The 24,684-nt window shown below is 47.1% G+C and overlaps 2 protein-coding genes across 2 annotated transcripts in view; one reads left to right on the forward strand and one right to left on the reverse strand.

The window, feature by feature from the left end:
* Positions 1 to 18,435, reverse strand: part of LOC307225466 (uncharacterized protein) — a 223,859-nt gene extending 205,424 nt beyond the window's left edge. Inside the window, exon 1 of the mRNA XM_079993329.1 lies at positions 11,659 to 18,435. Coding sequence (XP_079849455.1) covers positions 12,955 to 13,872 — 918 coding nt within the window. The 5' untranslated portion in view covers positions 13,873 to 18,435 and the 3' untranslated portion in view covers positions 11,659 to 12,954. The remainder of the gene's footprint in view (positions 1 to 11,658) is intronic.
* Positions 1 to 20,296, forward strand: part of SSPN (sarcospan) — a 35,362-nt gene extending 15,066 nt beyond the window's left edge. Inside the window, exon 3 of the mRNA XM_079993331.1 lies at positions 18,442 to 20,296. Coding sequence (XP_079849457.1) covers positions 18,442 to 18,807 — 366 coding nt within the window. The 3' untranslated portion in view covers positions 18,808 to 20,296. The remainder of the gene's footprint in view (positions 1 to 18,441) is intronic.
* The last annotated feature ends 4,388 nt before the right edge of the window (positions 20,297 to 24,684 follow it).

Consider the following 24,684-nt stretch of genomic DNA (forward strand, 5'->3'; position numbering starts at 1 on the left):
GTAAATAGTCTTTAAATTTCTTCCAATCTTCTTCTACCAACTCTTCTCCCAGGTCTCGGATTCTGCCAGTCATTTCCGCCAGTTCCATGTATTCCGTCACCTTCATCTGCCATTCTTCCCGGGTGGGTAAATCTTGTGTCTTCCAATACTTCGCCATGAGTATTCTTGCTGCTGTTGTGGCATACATAAAAAAAGTTCTATCCTTCTTTAACACCAATTGGCCAACCATGCCCAGGAGAAAGGCCTCTGGCTTCTTCAGGAAGGTATATCTAAATACCTTTTTCATTTCATTATAAATCATCTCCCAGAAAGCCTTAATCCTTGGGCACGTCCACCAAAGGTGAAAAAAAGTACCTTCAGTCTCTTTACATTTCCAGCATTTATTATCGGGCAAATGATATATTTTTGCAAGCTTGACTGGTGTCATGTACCACCTGTATATCATTTTCATAATATTCTCTCTTAAGGCATTACATGCCATAAACTTCATACCCGTGGTCCATAACTGTTCCCAGTCAGCCATCATAATGTTATGTCCCACATCTTGTGCCCATTTTATCATAGCAGATTTCACCATTTCGTCCTGAGTGTTCCATTTCAACAGCAAGTTATACATTCTTGACAGAATCTTAGTTTTGGGATCTAACAGTTCTGTTTCCAATTTTGATTTTTCCACCTGGAAGCCAATTTTCTTGTCCAGTTTGTATGCCTCCATTATTTGATAATAGTGAAGCCAATCTTGCACTTTGTCTTTTAGTTTTTCAAAGCTCTGCAATTTCAGTTTATCTCCCTCTTGTTCCAAGATTTCCCAATATTTCGGCCACTTGGCCTCCATATTGAGCTTTTTCACAGCCTTTCCTTCCATCGGTGACAACCACCTTGGGGTTTTATTTTCAAGTAGGTCTTTATATCTTATCCAGACATTAAACAATGCTTTCCTAACAATATGGTTTTTAAATGCTTTATGCGCTTTGACCTTGTCATACTACAGATATGCATGCCACCCAAATACATTATTGAAACCTTCTAAGTCCAAAATGTCTGTGTTTTCAAGGAGCAGCCATTCTCTCAGCCAACAAAATGCGGCTGATTCATAATAAAGTTTAAGGTCTGGCAGGGCAAATCCACCTCTTTCTTTTGCATCCGTTAGTATTTTAAATTTTATTCTGGGCTTCTTGCCCTGCCAGACAAATCTAGAAATATCTCTCTGCCACTTCTTGAAGCAATCCATTTTATCCAAAATTTGCAGTGTTTGAAACAAAAACAACATTCTTGGCAATACATTCATTGATAAACCCCTCTCTTTCTGCCCATAACACTAAGGCTGCCATTTTGCATCCTGATGACTTTTGAAAAAGTCTGATAGTCTCCTGTGGAACAATGCACAGGAAGGTTTCTCTGCTGGATTCCAGAATTACATTTCAGGCTATGTTCCCCTCCAAATCTGTAGCAAAGTTTTACAATTGTTTCCCAGTGTTTTGCCGTGCCCTAGAAACTGAGTAATTGATATTCAAGCTGAGGGTCATAGCTGTCACTCAATGGGGCCTTAAATTTCTGTGTGCCATGGGCAACTGTCAGGGAACTGCCATTGGAAAGACAGGAGGTGGAGGGGCTCTCAGAAGTCAGGAGAGACTCAGCAGCGGCGGAAGGCAGCAGCAGGGGGAGAGTGGGAGATCAGGGGGAGAGAGAGATGAAGGAATGGCTCAGGGAGTCTTCCAGCGATAACAGCGGAGAAGTCTCAGGTCCTCCCATAGGTACACCCACTCCTCGCCGGAAACTGTCGCGCCGAGAATCTAGACGACGCGTTTCCGTCAAGGAGCTTTTATGCTGGAGTAGATTCCGTAAACGCCCACTGTCGGATTCTGCCAGCGACTGAGGGAGCCATGCTTAAGGGCTCCGCTAAAAACAGAGCCTTGCTAAGTTGAGCAAACTCTGAGGGACTAAGCTTTACGCACAAGCAGCTCATCATCCCATCACAGCAATCCGACAGTCTCTGAAAGCCGCTTGTGCAAAAGAGGCATCATGAGCAACCCAACCGGAGCAGGAGATGCAGGAGGAGCTGGAGCGGGTCCAAGCCTGGAAGAAAAGTACAGGATGTTGGAGGTCCAGCTAGCGCTGCAAACGGCTAGGCTCGAGGAGAGGAGGGCTCAGGATGCAGAAAAGGGGAAAGCCACCCCACTCACGAGGAAGGTGCCAGGATTGGTGCAGAAGTTTGGGGGGGATCCCAGGAACTATCAAGCCTTTAGAACAGAGATGCAATATGCCCTCAATCTGCAGTTTGATGACTTTCCCGATGAGGAATCGAGGGTAGCATTTGTGATTGGCCATCTCGAAGGAGGGGCGAAGGACTGGGTGAGACCCCTGATGGAAGCTAATAATGACGCCCTAAAGGACTCGAGGAAGTTTTTTCACGCCATGGACCTGATGTTTTCCAGTGAGATTGAGCAGGGAGTGGTGCGCAGACAGTTAATGGGGTGTAAACAGGGGAGCCGATCTGTCCGTGAGTACTGGACTGAGTTCACCATGTTGATCCATAAATTGGGATGGGACCTGTCGGCGGAACCCATACAAATGCTCTTTGAAGAAGGGCTATCTTCGGCGGTGAAGGACGAACTTTTCCGGGCGCCCAGGGCGGAGTCTATGGACCAGCTGACTAAATCAGCGCTGGCCATAGGAGCACGCCAGGAGGCGAGAGCTTTGGAGAAGCGGGAAGGGAAGGGGGAACGTTGGAGGGATTTCCGCATTCCAGAGATTCCCGAGCAGCATTCCAGTAGAGTCGATGGAAATTGGAACAGCGCGCGCGGGCAGTTTCAAACCCCAGTGAAGGGCGGAAGAAGGAGGGAAAGGGCGCCAAGAAATGTTTTCTCTGCCAACAGCCAGGTCACTTTGCCAGAGTCTGCCCACAAAGAAAGGAATGGCAAGGGATGGCGGGAGCTGTTGGGGGGGAGGAGGAGGAAGTTAAGGAGCAAGTAAAAGCCAACGCCTGGCTGCCACCATCGGGGCACAGCAGCCAGGCCAAAGAGCAGTGAATGTGCCCACGCCGGAACCACCAAGACCAGCGCTTGTAATAGAGGTGTCGCTAGAGCTGCCAAACGGACACCCACTAAAGATAAAGGCGCTATTGGACTCAGGCAGCTCCTGTAATTTTATGAGTAAGGAGTTTGCAGCCGAACACCAGATACAGACTATCCCTCTAAGTAACCCTTTGCAGGTGACCACGATTGATGGGAGGGCGCTGTTGGGAGGAGAAGTTAACCAGCAGACTGTCCCAATGATAATGAGGGTGGCAAGACACAAGGAACTGATAGCGTTTAATGTGGCCACCTTGGGAGGAGCGCCCATTATTTTGGGAAAGAGCTGGCTAGCGCTGCATGATCCGCTAGTGGGATGGCACCAGAGAGTAGTCTCATTTGGGTCAGCACACTGCCTGGCACACTGCAAGGAAGGGGAAGCCCAGGTGGGAGCCAAGGCCACCCTAGCAGGGATGGAAGTAGCTGATAAAGGGAAGGTACCACGACAATACGCCGACCTGGTTAACGTCTTCAGCGAAAGAGAAGCAGATAAACTGCCCCCGCACAGACCCTTTGACTGTCAAATTAACTTACTCCCAGGAGCACAACTGCCAGTGGGCAAGCTGTATGCAATGTCAGACAGTGAGATGCAGGAGTTAAGGGAGTTCACTGACAAGAAGCTCAAGCGAGGTTTCATCAGAGAGTCACGAGCAGTGGGGGGCAGCCCAGTGTTCTTTGTGGACAAAAAAAATACTAATAAACCCAGATTGGTCGTGGACTTCCGGGCCCTAAATGCAGTGTCAGAACCAGTGACTTTCCCCATGCCCAGAATCGATGACATTTTGACCCGGGTGAGGAAAGGGAAAAATTTTACCAAGCTGGACCTAAGGGGGGCATATAATTTGATACGTATGAGAAAGGGAGATGAGTGGAAAACCACTATGTTCACCCCCTTGGGGGCCTTTGAGTATCTCGTTATGCCCTTCGGTCTACAGGCGGGCTCGGCCTGTTTTCAATCGTTCATGAATCACGTCCTGGGACCATTGCTTTACAAGAACTGTGTAGCGTTCTTAGATGACGTCCTGGTGTACTCAGAGAATGAGGAGCAGCATGTGCGAGATGTAAGAGAGGTACTGAGCAGACTGCAAGAAAACCAGCTGTGGGTGAAACTGGAGAAGTGTCAGTTTCATACCCGAGAGGTGGAATTCAGACAAGGGATTGGCCATGGATCCCAGCAAGGTTCAAGCGGTACTGGAATGGAAGACACTGAAAACTAAGAAAGACGTGCAAAGGTTCCTGGGCTTCGGAAACTTCTATCGGAAGTTCATCAAGAACTTTGCCCACTTAACGGCGCCCATCACTGATTGTCTTAGCAGCAAGAAGAAATTTGTCTGGACGGAAGAGGCGCAGCGAGCGTTCGAAAGATTAAAGAAGGCGTTTGCGTCGGAATAACAACTTTTGCACGTGGATCTACAGCAACCAATGAGAGTGGAGACTGACGCCTCAGACCGAGCGGTGGGGGCTGTGCTTCTACAGCCGGGAAAAGATACGTCGGAATGGAGACCGTGTGCCTTCTTCTCGCGGAAGTTGAACAAATCTGAGAGGAACTACACCGTATACGACCGAGAATTGCTCGCCATTCATGAAGCGTTCCGGAGATGGCGACACTTGTTGATTGGGGCGCAGCACAAGGTCCAAGTGCGGACCGACCACAAAAATCTGGAGTACTGGAGAACTGCCCGAGTACTGAACCAGAGACAAGTGAGATGGGCCCAGGAGTTCGCCAAATTCTATTTTGAAATTCGTTATGTACCAGGACCAGAGAACGTAAGGGCGGACGCTCTCTCTCGAAAACCTGAGTATTTAGAGGGGGAGGGAGCGCCTGAGGAAAGGCATATCATCCCTGAGGACCACTGGGTGTGTGGGGCGGCATTGGTGGGGCAAAGAGAACTGGTAGAGGGCACCGAGAATGATGAATACGCCCAAGAGAAACTCAGAGGACTCAGGGGGACAGGGGAGAACACAGGGGGGTTTGAGGAAAAGAATGGGGTGTTGTATTACAAAGGGGCACTGTACATACCCGTTGGGGAACTGAGGGGCAGAGTGCTCAAGCAGTTACACGACAGCCCCACAGCGGGGCACTTCGGGCAGCACAAAACCATGTGGTTGGTTACCAGGGAGTTTTGGTGGCCCAAGGTGAGGGAAGACGTACGGGACTATGTTAGGGGGTGCGACAGGTGCCAGCGAGCAAAAGGGGAGAGGCTGGCACCAGCGGGGCTATTGGAACCCTTACCCACACCAGAAAGGCCATGGGAGGCAGTATCCATAGATTTTATGACGGACCTGCCAAAATCCAAAGGGAAGACAGCTGTCATGGTGGTGGTAGATCTATTAACTAAGATGTGCCATTTTATAGCCTGTTCACACGCGGTCACAGCGGAAGAAACCGCCAAGTTGTTTGTAGAGCATATTTTCAGGTTGCATGGCGCCCCCTTGAGGGTGGTCAGTGACAGAGGGAAACAATTTACTTCCAGGTTCTGGAGGAAGCTCATGAGCTTACTGCACGTGAAAGTCAATTTTTCCACTGCCCGGCACCCAGAAACAAATGGGCAGGCGGAAAGGGCAAACGGGATTTTACAACAATACCTGAGGTGTTATGTAAATGACAGAGAAAATGATTGGGTAGATAAGTTGGCCCTGGCAGAATTTGCCTACAACAACGCGGAGAATGTGTCCACAGGGATAAGTCCCTTCCTGGCTAATTATGGGTGCCATCCCAGGGCATTTCCAGGAGAAGGAGGGGAGAGATGGAGTGTCCCGGCGGCGGAACACTTTGTTGAAGAGATGGAAGCGATCCACCGGCAACTCCAACTTAACTTAGAGAGGGCCAAGGAAGAATACAAAAAGCAAGCAGACAGAAGCAGAAGGGAAGGTGAAACCATAAGGGTGGGGGACAGGGTGTGGCTATCCACCCAAGGACTGCCGTTCAAGGGAGGGTGTAAGAAATTGAGACCCAAACGGCTGGGACCCTTTGAGGTCATACAACAGGTCAACCCGGTGGCATTCAAACTCAGATTACCCAACCACATGAAACTGCACCCAGTATTTCACAGGTCTCTACTGTCGCCATACCGAGAGGGGCGAGAGTGGGGGGAACGTGAGAGGGAGGTTACTCAAACACCAGTCATAGAAGAAAGGGAACGCAACATGCATGTGGCAGAAATCATTGATTCCAGGTGGAAAGGGAATCAGGTGGAGTATTTAGTAGAATGGGAAGGGGAAGCAGAGTCGGAAAACACATGGGTACTGGCAGAGGAGGTCAATGACGAGGTTTTAATAGAAACGTTTCATCAACGGTTTCCAAGGAAACCTCAGCCCGTGGGACGGTTCAGGAGGGAACACTTCGGCACCACCGATGAGGAAGAGGAGTTTGAAGGGTTCCCAGAATCAGGGCTGGAAGGGGAAATAGACTCAGACGGGGAAGAGGACACAGGGAGAAGAGACGGGAGGCAGTGGAGAGAAGTGTTTGAATCCTCTGATGATGAGGAGTGTTCTTTCCGGGGTTTTCCATCCTCACCGCCAGCAGGGGAGGGGGCGGGAGGGGGTGAAGGGGGCCCTGGAGGGGAGGTGGATGTCAGGGAACTGCCATCGGAAAGACAGGAGGTGGAGGGGCTCTCAGAAGTCAGGAGAGACTCAGCAGCGGCGGAAGGCAGCAGCAGGGGGAGAGTGGGAGATCAGGGAGAGAGAGAGACGAAGGAATGGCTCAGGGAGTCTTCCAGCGATAACAGCAGAGAAGTCTCAGGTCCTCCCATAGGTACACCCACTCCTCGCCGGAAACTGTCGCGCCGAGAATCTAGACGACGCGTTTCCGTCAAGGAGCTTTTATGCTGGAGTAGATTCCGTAAACGCCCACTGTCGGATTCTGCCAGCGACTGAGGGAGCCATGCTTAAGGGCTCCGCTAAAAACAGAGCCTTGCTAAGTTGAGCAAACTCTGAGGGACTAAGCTTTACGCACAAGCAGCTCATCATCCCATCACAGGCAACCTTGTTGCTATTTGTGGATTGCTGGGTTTTGTTTTTTTGGCTCAATAAATTTGACAGATTTATTCATTATTGATCTGATAGCATGTGTACAAAGAAACCAAGGCATGATTAGGATTTTGTTTAAAGTCTTTATTCCCCTTCCCCCCCTTTATCTTTTGCCAGTAGAACTGAAAAAGAGACATGTGTGGGATGTCATTCACAGTCCAACACATCCCTTTCTCCTCTCTTCTATGTTTATGTAGCAATCACCAGCCTGTATTTATGTCAAGCTGTGAAAAACAGCAAATCCAAACTCCTTTGCTATCTCCTTGCTTTGTTGTGTGTGCAGTTTTGGAATTGCTTCTTAGTCTGCCATGTGATGGATCTGCTGATGAGATCGCAGGGTAACCTCGTGCACAAACTTTAATCCTCTCCTTTGATGTCCTCGTTCTGACATGTGGAGAAAATGTTCTGCGCTTCCAGTGCCTGAAACCATGCAATAAACATTTAACAGGGCAATAGCTCCTACCCCAAAGCCCACATGATTCTCCCTGTCTCTGAGGATTGCCTTGAAGGGTGCCTATACAGTGGTACCTCAGTTTACGAACAACCTAGTTAACAAACTTTTTGGATTACGAACGCTTCAAACGCGGAAATGAGTGTTCTGGGTTGTTGTTGTTTTTTGGTATACGAATATACTCTGTTGGGGGTGCACTTTCATTTTGAGTGCCACACTTCTGTTGTCTGGCAACGGAGAACGGGGTTGTCAAGGCGTTTCTGCAGCTGCGAGGGAGGGAAGCTGTGCGCCTGCCAGCCAGCTGGTTTGCAGGCGTGCAACTCCCTCCCCCCCATGCCGCTGCAGGAGGCATGCGCTCTAGGGAGCATTTCCTGCAGCAGCTTGGGGGGGGATTTGTGTGGATCCCAGGTCAGCTACTGATTGATTGTGTGACTGCAGAAATGGATAAAAGCCCCCCCCCCCCCAAGCAATGACTATCATCAGTGCAGGTAAGAAAATTTTAAAATTTTTATTTTTATCATCTACAATACTGTTTTAGTTATTTTATAGTACAGTACATTGATTATTGCTTTCATTTTATGTTAGATAGTAAAATTCATGTTAAATTGCTGCTTTAGGGGTTGTTTTTAAAGGTCTGGAACAGATTAATCCATTTTGCATTATTTTCTATGGGAAAGCGTGCCTTGGTTTGGGAATGCTTTGTTTTAGAACAGACTTCCAGAACGGATTAAGTTCGTAAACCAAGGTACCACTGTTATATGTTTTACTGATGACCTAAATACTGCATTTGGAGGCATTTCTTTTATAAATATTATTATAGATGTACCAACTTTTCATAAGAATATGAGAAGAGCACTGCTGGATCAGACCAAAGGCCTGTTTCCCACAAGCTGCCTCTGGGAAGCCCACAAGCCAGACTCTGAGGCAAGTGAGAGACTCTCTTGCTCTTGTTTTCTGGCAACAGCCATTTAGTTACATACTGTCTCTCTGAACTTCAACTTTCCATATGGCCATCCTGCTAAAAAGCCATCGATTTATTTCTCAAACATATTGAGAGGGTCACCTTTTCCGAGTCAAACTCGCTAAGGGGACTTTACACAATAAAATACTTTAAAAAAAAACCTTTCCAACTACTACTATGATTATTTATTAAATTTATATACCACCTTAGTCAAAAGATGAATATAATACAAAACTTCATGTTGATTTCATGTTGATTTCATGTTGATTCCACCTAAACATTAGGAAGAACTTCCTGACAGTAAGAGCTGTTTGACAGTGGAATTTGCTGCCAAGGGGTGTGGTGGAGTCTCCTTCTTTGGAGGTCTTTAAGCAGAGGCTTGACAACCATATGTCAGGAGTGCTCTGATGGTGTTTCCTGCTTGGCACTCGATGGCCCTTGTGGTCTCTTCCAACACTATGATTCTATGAAAACCCACACAATTAATAAAGCCAGGAACAATGATGAAACACATTCCCCCCCCCCCACAAAGTCCCAAAGGGACTTGATATCAACACAGAGAGTCGCTAGTTGATAAGCCAGTAGAAATAAGTGGGTCTTCAAGGCCTTTCAGAAGTGTCGTACCTGAAATGTAGTAGTTTTATGAAGTCAGCTGACAGTGAATACCATTGTCATGGTTGACCTTAACATGCAGGCAGGTTGGTATGGGCATAGTGGCCTGTCAAATAATTTGTTAGATCAATAGCTCTATGTTGGTTAACTGAAACTTAGACAGGGGTGTTGTTGATGGATTCTTGTTACTGTTCTTGTAAAAAATGTATCATAGATGTACTTTGGAATCCAATGTAATGCAATATCTGCTGGTATTTTTGAGCATCATAAGTATTAAATTATGTCAATAATAAATATGAGGGGAACATAGCAGATGACCCAGCGATTTCTCCAAGTGGCTCTTTATTTTGTAAGCTGGAATAGAACTGACTGCAAACAGCTCAGCTGGCCTGCTTTTATAGGCAGCCGGCTGTCAACATTGTAGCAACAACAGCCCAGAGTTCCCGCCTAAAATAACTGACGTGGACCTGAGTGAAAACTATCTACAGACCTGAGTGAAAACTATATACAGTATCCCCCTGCTGGCCCAGGGTGAAACTTCACTACATAACACCCCTCCCCACCGAGATAAGGCTTTAGTTACAATCGTAATGGTTTCCTTATATACAGCACTACGCGTAATGGTTCAATTAGGCACAAAAGCATATCGGTTACATTTCCCATACTTAGACCAACAGTGATACATGTCCAACAACATAGTCCTTTAAATAAGTTGGGCGCTTGGAAACTCTGCCAGACCGCCGGGGACTGGTAGCCAAGTCCGGAGGGCCACACAGTTCTTGCTGAGGCTGTGGTGCGACCCTAGGTGGCGTTGGAACCAACTCCCCTGGATCCGCTGCTGTGGGTGGAGCCTCCGCAAGTGGAGTGGTCTAAGTCTGTGGTAAGTCTGGCAGACCCTCTGAAGCGGCTTGGTTCGGCTCCACGCTGGCAGTTTGCGAGGGAGGTGTAGGTGGGGCCTCGCCATCTGTACGTGTCTCTTCTGGAGCCGCAAGCGCAGTTGGGGGCACCTCGGTAGTGTCCAAGTCCCCAACCCTGCGCCTAAGCTGGTCTATGTGCCGTTGCCACAAGCGTCCGTCTTCGAGTGCCACCTGGTACGAGCGAGGTCCAGTGACTCCCACTACTGTGGCTGGCACCCAAGGAATGTCCCCCACATAGTTCCAGGCAAAGACCTGGTTTCCTGGGACAAATGACCGTGGCGCGTTGGCACAGCCTGGGGGTTCAGCCACGGCAAAGTCCGGGTGTAGCCGGTCGAGCGGTGACCTGAGGCGGCGGCCCATAAGCAGTTCAGCAGGACTCCTCCCTGTGGCCGCATGAGGGGTGATGTGTTGCACGAACAAGTATTCGGCGACCCGCTCATGCCAGTCTCCCCGGTCCAGGCGCGCCAGTGCCTCTTTTGCCGAGCGCACCATTCTTTCCGCTTGCCCGTTGCTGGATGGATGAAAAGGTGCCGTTAGGGCATGGCGGATGCCCAGTCCCAAAAGATACCGCTCAAACGTGCCTGACGTGAACTGCGGTCCGTTGTCAGAGACAAGGACATCAGGACACCCATGCGTTGTAAACAGGCCTCGCAGCACCCGGATGACAGCTTCGGTAGTGGTGGAGGGCATCAGGGCGACCTCCAGCCATTTGGAATAGGCGTCCACCACTACCATAAAGGTCCGGCCGTGAAAGGGGCCAGCCAGATCGATGTGCACCCTCGACCAGGGTGTCTTTGGCGTCTCCCAGGTGTGTCCCTTAGCTGCCGGTGGTGCAGGCCTCGACTCTTGGCACGCTTGACAGGCAGTGATGGCATTGTCCATATTAGGCCACCAGACGTAACACCGAGCCAACGCCTTCATTTTGACAATTCCCGGGTGGCCAACGTGCAGAGCCTCCAGGACGCGCTGACGGAGTCCCTGGGGAATCACGACGCGGTCTCCCCACAGCAGACAGCCGCGATGAGCTGAGAGTTCATGTTGTCTGGTTGCGAAGGGCTGGAACTCCGATGCAAAAGGCCCTTGTGGCCACCCCCTCCACACCCAGTTGAGCACCCGGCTGATGGTGCGATCCTGGGCAGACGCGGAGGCCACAGCGGTAGCCGATACAGGCGCTGCTGGAAGATCCTCAATCAGAAGGAGCGATGAAGCTGGAGCCGGGTCTTCCACAAATGCTGGAAGAGGGCAACGGCTGAGGGCGTCGGCATGGCCCATCGATTTCCCCGGGCGATGGATGAGCCGGTAGTGATAGGCAGCCAGGAAAACAGTCCATCGCAGCATGCGTGGCGAGAGGACCGGTGGAGTTGGACGATCACCGGCGAGGAGGCCCAGGAGTGGCTTGTGGTCAGTCATGAGGTCAAAAGTCCTGCCATAGAGGTATTCATGGAACCTCTTCACTCCAGCCACAAGTGCCAGTGCCTCCTTGTCGAGCTGGCTGTAATTCCGTTCCGTCGGAGATAGCGTCCTGGAAAAGTAGGCGAGCGGTGCTTCTCTTCCGTCTGGAAAACGGTGACTAAGAACAGCACCGATGCCAAAAGGTGAGGCGTCGCAGGCAAGGACCAGCGGCCTGGATTCACTGTACTGTACCAGCACACTGTCTAATGAAAGGAGAGCCTTGACCTCGTTGAAGGCCGCCGTCTCCCGATGACCTCAGGCCCAAGGCGTCTTTGTGCTAAGGAGTCGGTGAAGAGGCTCAGCCACTGTGGCTTTGTGGGGCAGGAACATGTTATAAAAGTTCAGCAGCCCCAGGAATGCCTGCAACTCCGTCTTGTTCTTTGGGGTGGGGGCCTGCTGGATAGCGTGGATCTTGGATGTGGTCGGGTGAAGGCCGGAGGCCTCGATAAGATAGCCCAGGAACTCTACCTGTGGAACGGCGATCTGGCACTTCTCCCTCTTTACCTTGAGCCCGGCCTCTTGGAACCTGGTCAGCACGGCACGGAGGCGCTCGAACAGCTGCTGGTGTGAGTCTGCAGACACCAAGACATCATCAAAATATGGTACCACGCCCGGAAGCCCTTGCAGGAGACGTTCCATAAGGCTTTGGAAGATGCCAGGAGCCACACTCACCCCGAACTGCAACCGGCGGCAACGGAATGCCCCCCGGTGGGTGACGATCATCTGGGCTTCAGCAGTGGCATCATCGACGGGCAGTTGTTGATAGGCTCACCCAGGGAATGCAGCAGGTGTTGGACAACAGGAACCGGATAAGCGTGCTGCTGAAGTGCCTTGTTGATCGTGCACTTGTAGTCAGCGCAGATTCTCACCGACCCATCTGGCTTGACAGGCGTGACGATGGGGGTTTCCCACTTGGCGTGGTCTACCGGCTCCAAAACTCCTTGGGCGATCAGTTTGTCCAGTTGTTCGTCCACCTTAGCCTTGAGAGCAAAGGGAACCCGGCGTGGCTTTAGCTTGATGGGGGCGACTTGTGGATCAAGGCTAAAGGAGATGGGCGTACCTGTACCTGTACTTGGGCGTACCCCAAGGTGCCGTCAAAAACCTCGGCAAAGTCTTTGACCAGACCCTCAGTCTCTGCGTTAGAGATGCAGTTGATGCCGGTGACTTCCAGGCCGAGGGCATCAAACCAGTCTAGCCCTAGGAGGCTTGGCCGCTGACCTTCGACCACCACCAACCGGAGCAGGCCCGAAAAATCCTTGAAGGCAATCCGGAACCGGCCAACGCCTACCACGGGAATGTCGTTTCCCTGGTAGTCTCTCAGGTGTACGCGGTGAGAGTCGAGTTGCCTTTTGGACACTCTGGGTACCAGTCTTTTGATGGTGCTCCATGACACGATGGACAGGGCAGACCCGGTGTCGATCTCCATGTCACATGGAGCTCCTTCAATGAGCACCGTGACGTTCAGCTTGCGTTGCGTAGGCGAGTTGGTTTGGCCAATCGTGGTTCCAGATGGGCAGCGGCAGTTGGTGAGAGCGAAACAACTTTCCTTGGCAGACTGGAGTGAAGACTTGGACTTGCGAGTCGATGAAGGGGGGGTGTCAGACGGAGCCGATCAGCAGACCTTAGCGATGTGGCCCCTTCTGGAACACTTCCTACAGATGGCGTCTCTGAATCGACACTTTGCACGGGAATGGTTGCCTCCGCAGCCGGCACATTCCGGTTGGCCCTTGGACTTCTGTTGGAACTTCGTGCGCTCCCGCTTTGTCTGGTGCACGTCATCGTCTTCACTGGAGGATGCCTCATCACTGCTGGTCTCTTCATGATGCACCGGAACTGGCTCCCTAGCAAGACGCGGGCTGCTGGACTTGCAGTGCGTTCAGCAGCTTCTGAGGCCACAGCCTCCTCAATGGCTTTCTGTAGCGTGAGGTCTGGCTTGGCGAGGAGACGCCGTTGCAGATGGATGTCCCGGACCCCGCAGACGATTCGATCCATCAGGGCATCGTCTAAGTCTCGGAACTCACAGTGCATTGCAGCCTGTCGCAGGGCGGTGGTGTAGTTGTTGATTGACTCCCCCTCTGCCTGGTTCCGGTGGTAGAACGCATGGCGGGCAGCAATCTTGGACGGCTTTGGTGCGTAGTGGTTGCGGAGCTTCTCTTGGATCGTGTCCCATGGTGTTGCCTGGACTGCTTCAGGCGCAACCAATGCTCGGGCCGTCTCAAACACCTCAGGCCCACAGAGGCTGAGGAATAGGCTCCGCTTCCGATCCTTTGATACTGCTGTCAGCTTGTTGGCTTGGAGGTAGCAGTCGAACCGAGCGAGGTAGGAGTCCCATGATTCAGAGGCTGGCGCAAACGGCGGTAGAGGCACAAGTGAAGCCATGATTCCGATGCCGGCGTGAAGGGCGATGGATGGAACACAGTGCTCTTAGCCAGAACAGTCAGCTCTGAATTGGTTCTGTCTAGTGATTTCGCTCAGTGATTTCGCTCTGTGATTCAGCTCAGTGATTCAGCTCAGTTCAGAGGCTGGCCGCATCTGGCTGTGCTCTGATGTCCATCGATCCCACCATCCTCGTCGCCAGTGTTAGGTTGTGGGTTGACATAGCAGACGACCCAGCGATTTCTCCAAGTGGCTCTTTATTTTGTAAGCTGGAATAGAACTGACTGCAAACAGCTCAGCCGGCCTGCTTTTATAGGCAGCTGGCTGTCAACATTGTAGCAACAACAGCCCAGAGTTCCCGCCTAAAATAACTGACGTGGACCTGAGTGAAAACTATCTACAGACCTGAGTGAAAACTATATACAGTATCCCCCTGCTGGCCCAGGGTGAAACTTCACTACATAACAGATTCTTGTTACTGTTCTTGTAAAAAATGTATCATAGATGTACTTTGGAATCCAATGTAACGCAATATCTGCTGGTATTTTTGAGCATCATAAGTATTAAATTATGTCAATAATAAATATGAGGGGAAAGTAGTAGCAGAATCATTTTGGGCTACTTCTTACTCTTGCACCTAGAGTTGGCCCTACCATTAGGCGGAGTGAACTGGCTACCTCCAGCTCACCAAGAAGTGAGGAGCAGCAGAGAAGAGTGGCGGGCTTCGGCTCAGGCATAAAAAACCCTTCGGATGGCCCTGCTTACTGTCAGAGTAAACCTTTTCACATGCAAGACTGAAAGTGTGCCTCCAATTTTAATTCAGAGGAGAATTGTGGCTTAGCTATCAGAATAATGGGAAATGCGATCCTAATGTGAATCCAGAACTCCATTAAACTTCAAAATAAGCACAATTTATGTCAGTATGAGATAAAAGAACAAGGCTTTTAGGAACTACATTAACACTGATGTACTTACAGCTATTGTTAGCAAGCTTGTTTTAAGAAACTTTTTTTTAAGATTTGTCTGATATATTTCTTGCTGACTTTTCCTTCAAGTGTGACTTAAATAAGTTTAAGTTAGCCCCCCATTGTTATGTACAGTTTCCACAGCTACATTTGGCCCTCCACAATGTAGGGTAATTTCCAATGTTACTCATTCTCAGAGTAGACCCATTGAAATCAAGTCTATTGGCTTTTGTTGGGTTCTGCACACAGCAAAAAGGACAAAATGGAGGGGAGGGTTTTCAAACAGGAAAAACATTTACAAAATTTATAAAATTTGCAAGTTACCCAGTCACAGATCTTCTGTTGTCTAGTTTGAACTTTAGTTGTTTGTTCCCACTTTCCTGTGCATTTTCTCTGTCTTTTTTTTAAAAAAGAATATGTCATCATATTTCTCACACAGCCTTATTACCAAAAGTACAGAGTTCAGTTAAAACTACCCCCAGTTTTCGTTTTAAAAAAGCTTCCACAGTATAGTCATTTTATTTCAAAAGACTCTGCAAAATAAAATTCTGCACATTTTAACTTAGTTTGGGGGCAGAACATATATAACCACTTCAAATGTGGTCAATAAACTTGGCTATTCCCCTCCCCACCAAATGGAGTCACAAACAGGAAGATTGATTCATACAGTTGATGGAAGATGCATATACCTGGGCTATGGATTTTATCAAGACAGACAGACTTGGAACATCAAGGTCACAAAACTGCTTTTGTATTGATGGTTTGCTCATGCTGCAACCACAAAAAAGACTCTTCCTCCATGTCAAGTTGCTGACATAAGAAGCTGGGGGGCGGGGCGGGGAAATGGGGATGGTACTGACTAGAGAGTGATTTCCACCTCCTCTCATAATACAAAACTTCCAGTGGAATTGCTTGGCAGTAGTTTCAGGGCAAACAAAAGAAAGTAGTTCTCCGTATAATGCAGGGGTGGGCAGTTTGTGGACCCCCAGATGCTGTTGGACTCCAGCTCTGCCATCAAGTATGATCAGGGATTATGGGAGCTGCCAAGCAACATCTGAAGGGCCACAGGTTACCCAAATCTGACTTATGAGATTCTCTGTGATTAACTCAAACAGCTTTTTAAACAATGCAGGACAATTTCATCAACAGTAGCTGTGAAAAGTAGGGCTAGCTGCAACAAAATGCTGCAGCGTGGAGTGTTCCGATTCCCAGCTCCACAATACTCCATTCCATTTCCCTTCCCACACAATTCCTCCACCACCACCAGTTAGTTAACGTTACGTGACCACTGAGCATGCTCAGTCCTCATTGGGCTGTTTCAGTTCCTTCCACCCTCACTAAAGATTCTGTATACTTCAGCAAACATCATCCTTGTGTGTGGATGGCTCTGTTTTGGCCCAATGAGCAGTGGCGGCACTTACCTCTACACATTGGAAATAGAGAGAATGATGGCTAAATGAAGTCTTCCTATTCACAGGCCACAGGCCTCTGAATTTTAGATGACAGGAACAAGAATCAAGTGGATTATTGCCTGTATGCCTTGCTTCTGTTGACTCCTGGTAGAATCTGGTAGACCACTGTTGGGAGGATGCTGCTGAACTATATGGATTCTTAACTATATGGTAGTCTTAACTACCAGGGCTCTAATCACATTCTTAAATGTACAATGACTGCTTAGAGTACACTGTTGCTAGGTTTAGGGGGCACTTGGGGCTCCAGTCCCCTCAATAATTTGAATTAGGGGGCCCAGCCCCCAATATTGAGGGGGACAACACCCACTGCCGGGTGCCCTCCGGGTGCCCCAGCTCCCACCCAGCAGCTGGGACAAGCGAGGGCAAAGATTGCCCTCCGCACGTGTCCGCCCCCCTGCATGTCGCGGGGAAGAGGAGGAGCATAAAGCAGTGCCACACTCCGCCTCCCTCCCTGCAGCATGTCATGTGATGTGTGCCCCCAATGTGGGGGGCAAGCTGGTGCCCCTGTTAACAATAGTAACAATAGTAACTGATTAGAAGGTTGTGTTTATGTTAGGTAGGCAAAAATAGTAACGTCAGTGCAGAATAGCAAAACAACAGCTATTCTGCACATGAAAATCTGATGAGATGTTACTAGGTTTGTGAAACAAAAAGAAAAATATGTTTCATACTCCGGGCCAGCCCACCCATGAGGCAAGGTGAGGAGACTGCTTTGGGTGGCAGGATCCACAGGGGACCCCCCTCCACTCACCCCTTCTTCCCTAGCTGGGAGGGGGGCATCCTTTGTGGTCCACCTCAGGTGCTAGAATGTACTCATACTCTGCATAGATACAAGTGAGTTTCAGCAGGGAGGGCAGCAAAGAGACGTTTGTGTGCGTGGGGCAGGGGAAACGTTATTCAGTAAAGTCAAGAGGCCTACCCTTAGATACATTAAGAATACAAAGAAGTTCATCAAGTCCCTCGTTCTGTGATGGAGGCACATAGTATGCGATAAGCAACTCCCTTACAACACACTGATTTTGTTATACTCTCAGGTTACATCATGAACCCCACAGTGAAGTCTTGAAACAGGCTGATCATCTATATTCATCCATGTGCCTAAATAAGTCAACATGTTATGCTTCCACAGCCTTTTTGTGTGATTTCACAAACAAGTTAAGCAATTCAAGCAAAGTCCCATGCTTGGGGCATGTTGGTACAGTAATGACACCCATCAGTTAAATATAATTACCTGCTTATGGCTTACTGGAAGCATCTGATAGGCCAGCACAGGAAAGAGGCTATTCACCTAGGTGGATTCTTGATCTGATCCGGCGGAATCTTTTCTCATTCTTTATGGTCTTGTTTCCTGCATGTTCAAAGTGCTTAAAATATATTACATCTGTAATCTTGTAAAGTAGGCTTACTTTACAAGATGTATCATCAGCATACAGATTGAGAGATGGGGCTAAAGCTGAGAGATATTAACAAAAGAGAAGCACTATTTTTAACAAAAAATGTATTGGCTCCAATGAAGAGTTAGACTTGCAGGCAAAATGCTAAATTATATGAGCCTGTTTTTTCTAGCATCACTTGAGGTACACCTCTCCTTTGACTGGATTTTAGCATCTCATCCTGCTGTCTTTATTTTTTGACTTATCAGCTTTTCTAATGCCACCTAGCATATAGCTCACATCATAGAATCATAGAGTTGGAAGGTCCTTAGCCAATACTCTATCGCAGCTCTATTAACTGTTCAGAATCATCTCTCTTTGGAGATGTAACCCTTTTAAACTCAGCTCAACATTGCGAATATTTCTCTGCTCCCGCCCCTTGATTGAAGTTTGCTTTCTTGCTCATAGATTGCAGCATCAAGTGATGGCATGCATCTGTGAGCTAGACAAAATTTGTAAATGTCCAAAAACTCAGATGGATTGGTGAATTTTGACAGGTACCCAGATGTGATTGGCAGAGCTCATTGGTGTTTGTTCAAAACATAGGAAAATCACCTATTTCTGGACATTTGTGAAAGTCATCTGGGACTGTCAGAGTTCATATATAAATGGCAACCTTCACCAACTTGCAAACATTCACTGTAAAGCCCATATAAAATTGCTTGTAATGCTGAAAATAAATTCATTGTGTTTCCTTTCCAGGTTGCATACTTTCTGCTGAGCGCTCTGAGTCTGATTGTCTGTGTTTTGGCAGTAGCTTTTGCTGCCTACTGTTATTCACAGATCACACAGTTTACTTGTGAAACCATCACTGAGGCCTGTCAGTGTAAACTGGAAACAGCGGATCCCCTCAGCAGAACCTTCATGTACAAGAATGTATCCGACTGTACCGACATCACCAATACTTTCAACCTTTACTTGCTGATCCAGATAGTGCTTAACCTCCTTGCAGCAATTGTGGGCTTCACAGTGTGTTTTGTGATGTGGAAAGACAGATACCAGTTCTTTTATGTAGGCATCTGGCTACAGTCATTAACTACTACTGAAGTCCAACAACAGAAAGTATAGGCATCCAGGCTGTGTTGAGAAGAACAGTAAATCATCATCGTCATCCCACCACCCAATGGATGGCTGTTCATAAAGCTGGGGAACGGAGAGAGAAATTGCTCAATTAATATTATTGGTTCGGAGAAATTATGTGAAATTTCTATAACAACAGTTACCAGACCCTCTGCCACATCTCCTAGGTGCACCAAGGAGATCCCTGCCTGTTTCCCTTTCTAGATCAGGAACTGCAGGCACTATTTGCCTATACATTGAAATGTGGATGTCATCTATCCGTATTGCTTTCATTACACATTCCCCATCTACTTTCTGGTGCAACTAGTCATGGGCAAATACTTTTTTAAAAGTGCAAGTCAAGTTGGATTGGAGTTTTCAGGTTAAGCTTAAGGTTACTGAGCCAAGAGGTAACTACTGCACTTACCACTAGGTAGCAGTAGCTCAGGGGGGCTACTTCTAGTGTACCATGAGGCAAGTACCCCAGGATTAAATGCCAAAAAGGCAAGCCCCATACAGTGGTACCTCGGGTTAAGAATTTGTTCTGGAGGTCCGTTCTTAACCTGAAAATGTTCTTAACCTGAGGTACCACTTTAGCTAATGGGGCCTCCTGCTGCCACCATGCGATTTCTGTTCTCATCCTGAAGCAAAGTTCTTAACCCAAGGTACTATTTCTGGGTTAGCGGAGTCTGTAACCTGAAGCATATGTAACCCGAGGTACCACTGTATATGTTTTTAATCTGATCCTTCCTCCAAGGAGCAAAAGGTGGCACAATGCAGCCTCTCTCACAGCGATATGCAGTTAAGTTTTTTTCAGATTACACCCATGAACATGGTTAAGGCCATTGATTAACCCGAGGTATGATTTCTGGGTTAGCAGAGTCTGTAACCTGAAGCGTATGTAACCTGAAGCATATGTAACCCGAGGTACCACTGTATACCCTTTCCCCCAAAATATGTTTTTACACAGATGGATTTTCAGTTTATAGAATAGCAGCTTGGTTGGCCTGTCCTCCATGGTTGCTCAAAATAACATGCATATCTTCTGCTGAAATGGTCAGGTCAAACTGTGTCATGTACAATGGTGGGCATAGATCCATCCCATTATGCTTTGCCAGTGTGGAACATAGACATGGAGTGTGTCCTAAGAGCTTGGATGGAGGATAGATACAGTGCAATGTGTAAACCAGACCTATTATGAAAGGAGGTTTCTAGAAAGTGGTTCCCTAGCCTTAAATCTGTTCCTATAGATCCAGGTAACCTGGAGTCCAGGTTATGGTCACTCAGTAACTCTAAATGTTGAATGTGTGGATGATCATATGTGACCTTCAGTAACATAAGACAGTGTTGCCACTCCTGTGGTAATCCACTTTATCTAAACTATTGTAGCTGTCCAGCCCATTTGAATGATGGTATAATTTACATTAATCCAGGACCACATATTTTAATTTACACTTAAAATATCATCATGTTAAAACAATATATTCAAAATCAGTCATTGGGCACAATTCAGATTTTTTATTATTAAATGCAGCAGAAACTTGCTTAAGTATCTTGATCCCACTGAAACTAAGAGCAAAGATTCAATTGACTTACCAGATCTAGACTGTATTTTAACCCCCTGTGAAAACAACAAAACTAGGAACACTGCCGATAGGAGTGTTGTCTCTGGATTGCACCCTTCACCTCCTGTCCTCCCCAACAGAGGCACCAACTTGAGCAGAAGATTGCGGGCACCAATGATGTGTGGGATGCCGGGAAGAGCCAAGGGGCAGAGCCAAATTCCGTGGGATCACTGCTTCTTTGGCGCTTGGCCTATTCCTCCCACCCACCCCACCCACTGGCCAGGAGCTGCTTTCCCCCTCCACAGCAGGAAGGGGAGGAGGAAGAGCTGCCAGCAGCTGAAACCAGGCCACACCATAGTTGGCTCCGTGATAGGCCTTCTCTGACCCTGATTGTCCTCACATTGAGGGGGGCAATATTTTATGGGAGGACAAAGGGACCTGAGCCCCTTAAGAGTCAGCACCTAAGAGTGTTAATAAATGACATTGACATAAATGTTAATACTTAAGAAAGGTATTTAAGAATTGTGTCACACAAATCCATAGCAGATGAGAGCATAAGCTTCTCTTCTGTCCATTTACCTTGTTCAAAAAGTTGTCTCTTTAGAGCTGCTTTTTTTAACCCAGATAACCTGTTGGCTTTACTCTATAATATTATTTACAGTGGTGCAAAACCATGTAGGGTTAACAAAAAACCATGCACAGCAAAGTCTTGGGATTGACTCTAATTATGTCTAAATTTTTTTAGTTCATTATATACAGTGCTTTTTTCTGTGGCCACGCATACCCCTGAACATTTTGTGAATCTTTGTAATTTTGTCCATTTACTATATTTATTTTCCCCGATTTGAACTATAAAATGGTGATTTTCTTGAGTCAAAATGAGAATACACCTAAGCATTTTTAAAGAAAAAAAACAGTGTGTGTGTGCATATATATATATATATATATATATATATATATATATATATTTGTTGTTGTTGTTTAGTCGTGTCTGACATCGTGATCCCATGGACCAGAGCACGCCAGGCACTCCTGTCTTTCACTGCCTCCCGCAGTTTGGTCAAACTTATGCTGGTAGCTTCGAAGACACTATCCAACCATCTCGTCCTCTGTCGTCCCCTTCTCCTTGTGCCCTCCATCTTTCCCAACATCAGGGTCTTTTCCAGGGAGTCTTCTCTTCTCATGAGGTGGCCAAAGTATTGGAGCCTCAACTTCATGATCTGTCCTTCCAGTAAGCACTCAGGGCTGATTTCCTTAAGAATGGAGAAGTTTGATCTTCTTGCAGTCCATGGGACTCTCAAAAGTCTCTTCCAGCACTAGAATTCAAAAGCATCAATTCTTCAGCGATCAGCCTTCTTTTTGGTCCAGCTCTCACTTCCATACATCACTACTGGGAAAACCATAGCTTTTACTATACGGACCTTTGTTGGCAAGGTGATGTCTCTGCTTTTTAAGATGCTGTCTAGGTTTGTCATTGCTGCCTCCATTTCTTCCCCTTCTATTGGCCAGGAGGTGATGGGACCAGACCATATTTTGCACTCTCCTCTTTCACCCTCATTAAAAGGTCCTTTAATTCCTCACTTTCTGCCATCAAGGTTGTGTCATCTGCATATCTGAGGTTGTTGATATTTCTTCCCGCAATCTTAATTCCGGCTTGGGATTCATCCAGCCCAGCCTTTTGCATGATAAATTCTGCATATAAGTTAAATAAGCAGGGAGACAATATACAGCCTTCTCGTACTCCTTTCCCAATTTTGAACCAATCAGTTGTTCCATATCCAGTTCTAACTGTAGCTTCTTGTCCCACATAGAGATTTCTCAGGAGACAGATGAGGTGATCAGGCACTCCCATTTCTTTAAGAACTTGCCATAGTTTGCCAGGGTTGACACAGTCAAAGGCTTTTGCATAGTTAATGAAGCAGAAGTAGATGTCTTTCTGGAACGCTCTAGCTTTCTCCATAATCCAGCGCATGTTTGCAATTTGGTCTCTGGTTCCTCTGCTCTTCTAAATCCAGCTTGCACTTCTGGGAGTTCTTGGTCCACATACTGCTTGAGCCTTCCTTGTAGAATTGTAAGCATAACCTTGCTAGCGTGTGAAATGAGTGCAATCGTGCGGTAGTTGGAGCATTCTTTCACACTGCCCTTCATTGGGATTGGGATGTAGACTGATCTTCTCCAATCCTCTGGCCACTGCTGAGTTTTCCAAACTTGCTGTCATATTGAGTGTAGCACCTTAACAGCATCATCTTTTAAAATTTTAATTGTTCAGCTGGAATACCATCACTTCCACTGGCCTTGTTATTTGCAGGGCTTTCTAAGGCCCATTTGACTTCACTCTCCAGGATGTCTGGCTCAAGGTCAGCAACCACACTACCTGGGTTGTGCGAGCCATCCATATCTTTCAGGCATAATTCCTCTGTGTATTTTTGCCACCTCTTCTTGATTTCTTCTGCTTCTGTTAGGTCCTTTCCACTTTTGTCCTTTATTATGGTAATCTTTGTACGAAATGTTCCTTTCATATCTCCAATTTTCTTGAACAGATCTCTGGTTCTTCCCATTCTATTGCTTTCCTCTATTTCTTTGCATTGCTCGTGTAAGAAGGCCTTCTTGTCTCTCCTTGCTATTCTTTGGAAATCTGCATTCAATTTCCTGTATCTTTCACTATCTCCCTCGCATTTTGCTTGCCTTCTTTCCCCTGCTATTTGTAAGGCCTCGTTGGATAGCTACTTTGCTTTCTTGCATTTCCTTTTCATTGGGATGGTTTTCGTTGCTGCCTCCTGTATAATGTTGCGAGCCTCCATCCATAGTTCTTCAGGCACTCTGTCCACCAAATCTAAATCCTTATACCTGTCCCTCACTTCCACTGTGTATTCATAAGGGATTTGACTTAGATTGTATCTTACCGGCCCAGTGGTTTTTCCTACTTTCTTTAGTTTAAGCTTGAATTTTGCTATAAGAAGCTGATGATCTGAGCCACAGTCGGCTCCAGGTCACGGATCACGTTTGGTCAAAACTCTCCACTATGACCTGTTCATCTTGGGTGCCCTGCACGGCAAAATTCATAGCTTCTCTGAGTTATTCAAGCTCCTTCACCATGCCAAGGCCATGATCCATGAAAGGGATATATATATATATATATATATATATATATAAACCTATAGTGGTTTTGTACTAATTTAGTTGCCGAAGCATCTCCCAAAGAACCATGGGATTTGTAGAAGCTTGCTGAGCATGTTAAGAATGATCAGTTAATGATGCCTAGTCCCTTTCACAGAACTACAGGTCATTTCCTGGGGACAGGGAATTAAATGACCATGTCTGTAGTTTACATATGCTCCACCCACCTGTCCCAACCTATAAGATTAGTTGGACCTAAACTAACAGAAAATATCATATAGCTGTTTCTGATCCCAAAGCTGGCATACGAAAGATAGTACTTGACTATTAGCCAAATCCATATATTGCTGCTGTTGTGGCAAAACTTTCTATATTTGCATTCCCTCTCCTTTACCATCTCCATCAATGCAACACAGCTAGAATCAGTCATACAACCCCAAATCATCCCATTTTACAGACCAGACTGTATGACCACATATGAAAGGTCACTTCTTGAACTTAGTTGGAGAAAAGGCTATACTAGAAAACCTGATTTTATAGGATTCAGAACCTGCCACCTGAAACAGCTGTGTCTCTCTACCTCATCTTGAGACAGTCATGTGTAAATACTGCTGCAATGGAGTATAATATGCTTTTGAGGACACCCTATCCTCCTAAATACATGATTCCATGCAGGCAATGAGACTTGCACTCCAATCTTAAACATATTCACCTTGAAATAAGCCCTACTCATAAAAGAACTTATATTAGTAAGAATGTTGAGGATGGCAGGTTGTATTAACCTCCATTCAAAACCCATTTTCCTTAACTGTATGTATTGTGGATCAAGTACAATCCTACACTGTAGACTTCTGTGGCTGGTAGCATACAAGGGCTAGTCCAACATGATTGACTGATGCATGTCTTAAGACTTGCATTCTGAGATACTATGAAAACTTAGATATATGTCTGTTTTCGCTGCTGAGCTACAGAATCAACACTGAATTCTAAGAAATTACAAAAGATCCACTTTTCTTGGCTACTTCAGGAGAACCTTTCTAAAATGAAAGGGCTCAATTCAGCTGCATGCAATGGTGCTCTCCCAACACTCATGGACTCAGGGAGCATGGGGAAAACTACTCCCTGGTCAGAGGTCTTCTGGTGCTGCTGTCCTGTATATGCCAGCTTTTATTATCACGGCAACAGAACATCTGCCTCATCATCT

Source organism: Podarcis cretensis (genome assembly GCF_951804945.1).
Source record: "Podarcis cretensis genome assembly, chromosome: 10".
Lineage (NCBI taxonomy): Eukaryota > Metazoa > Chordata > Lepidosauria > Squamata > Lacertidae > Podarcis > Podarcis cretensis.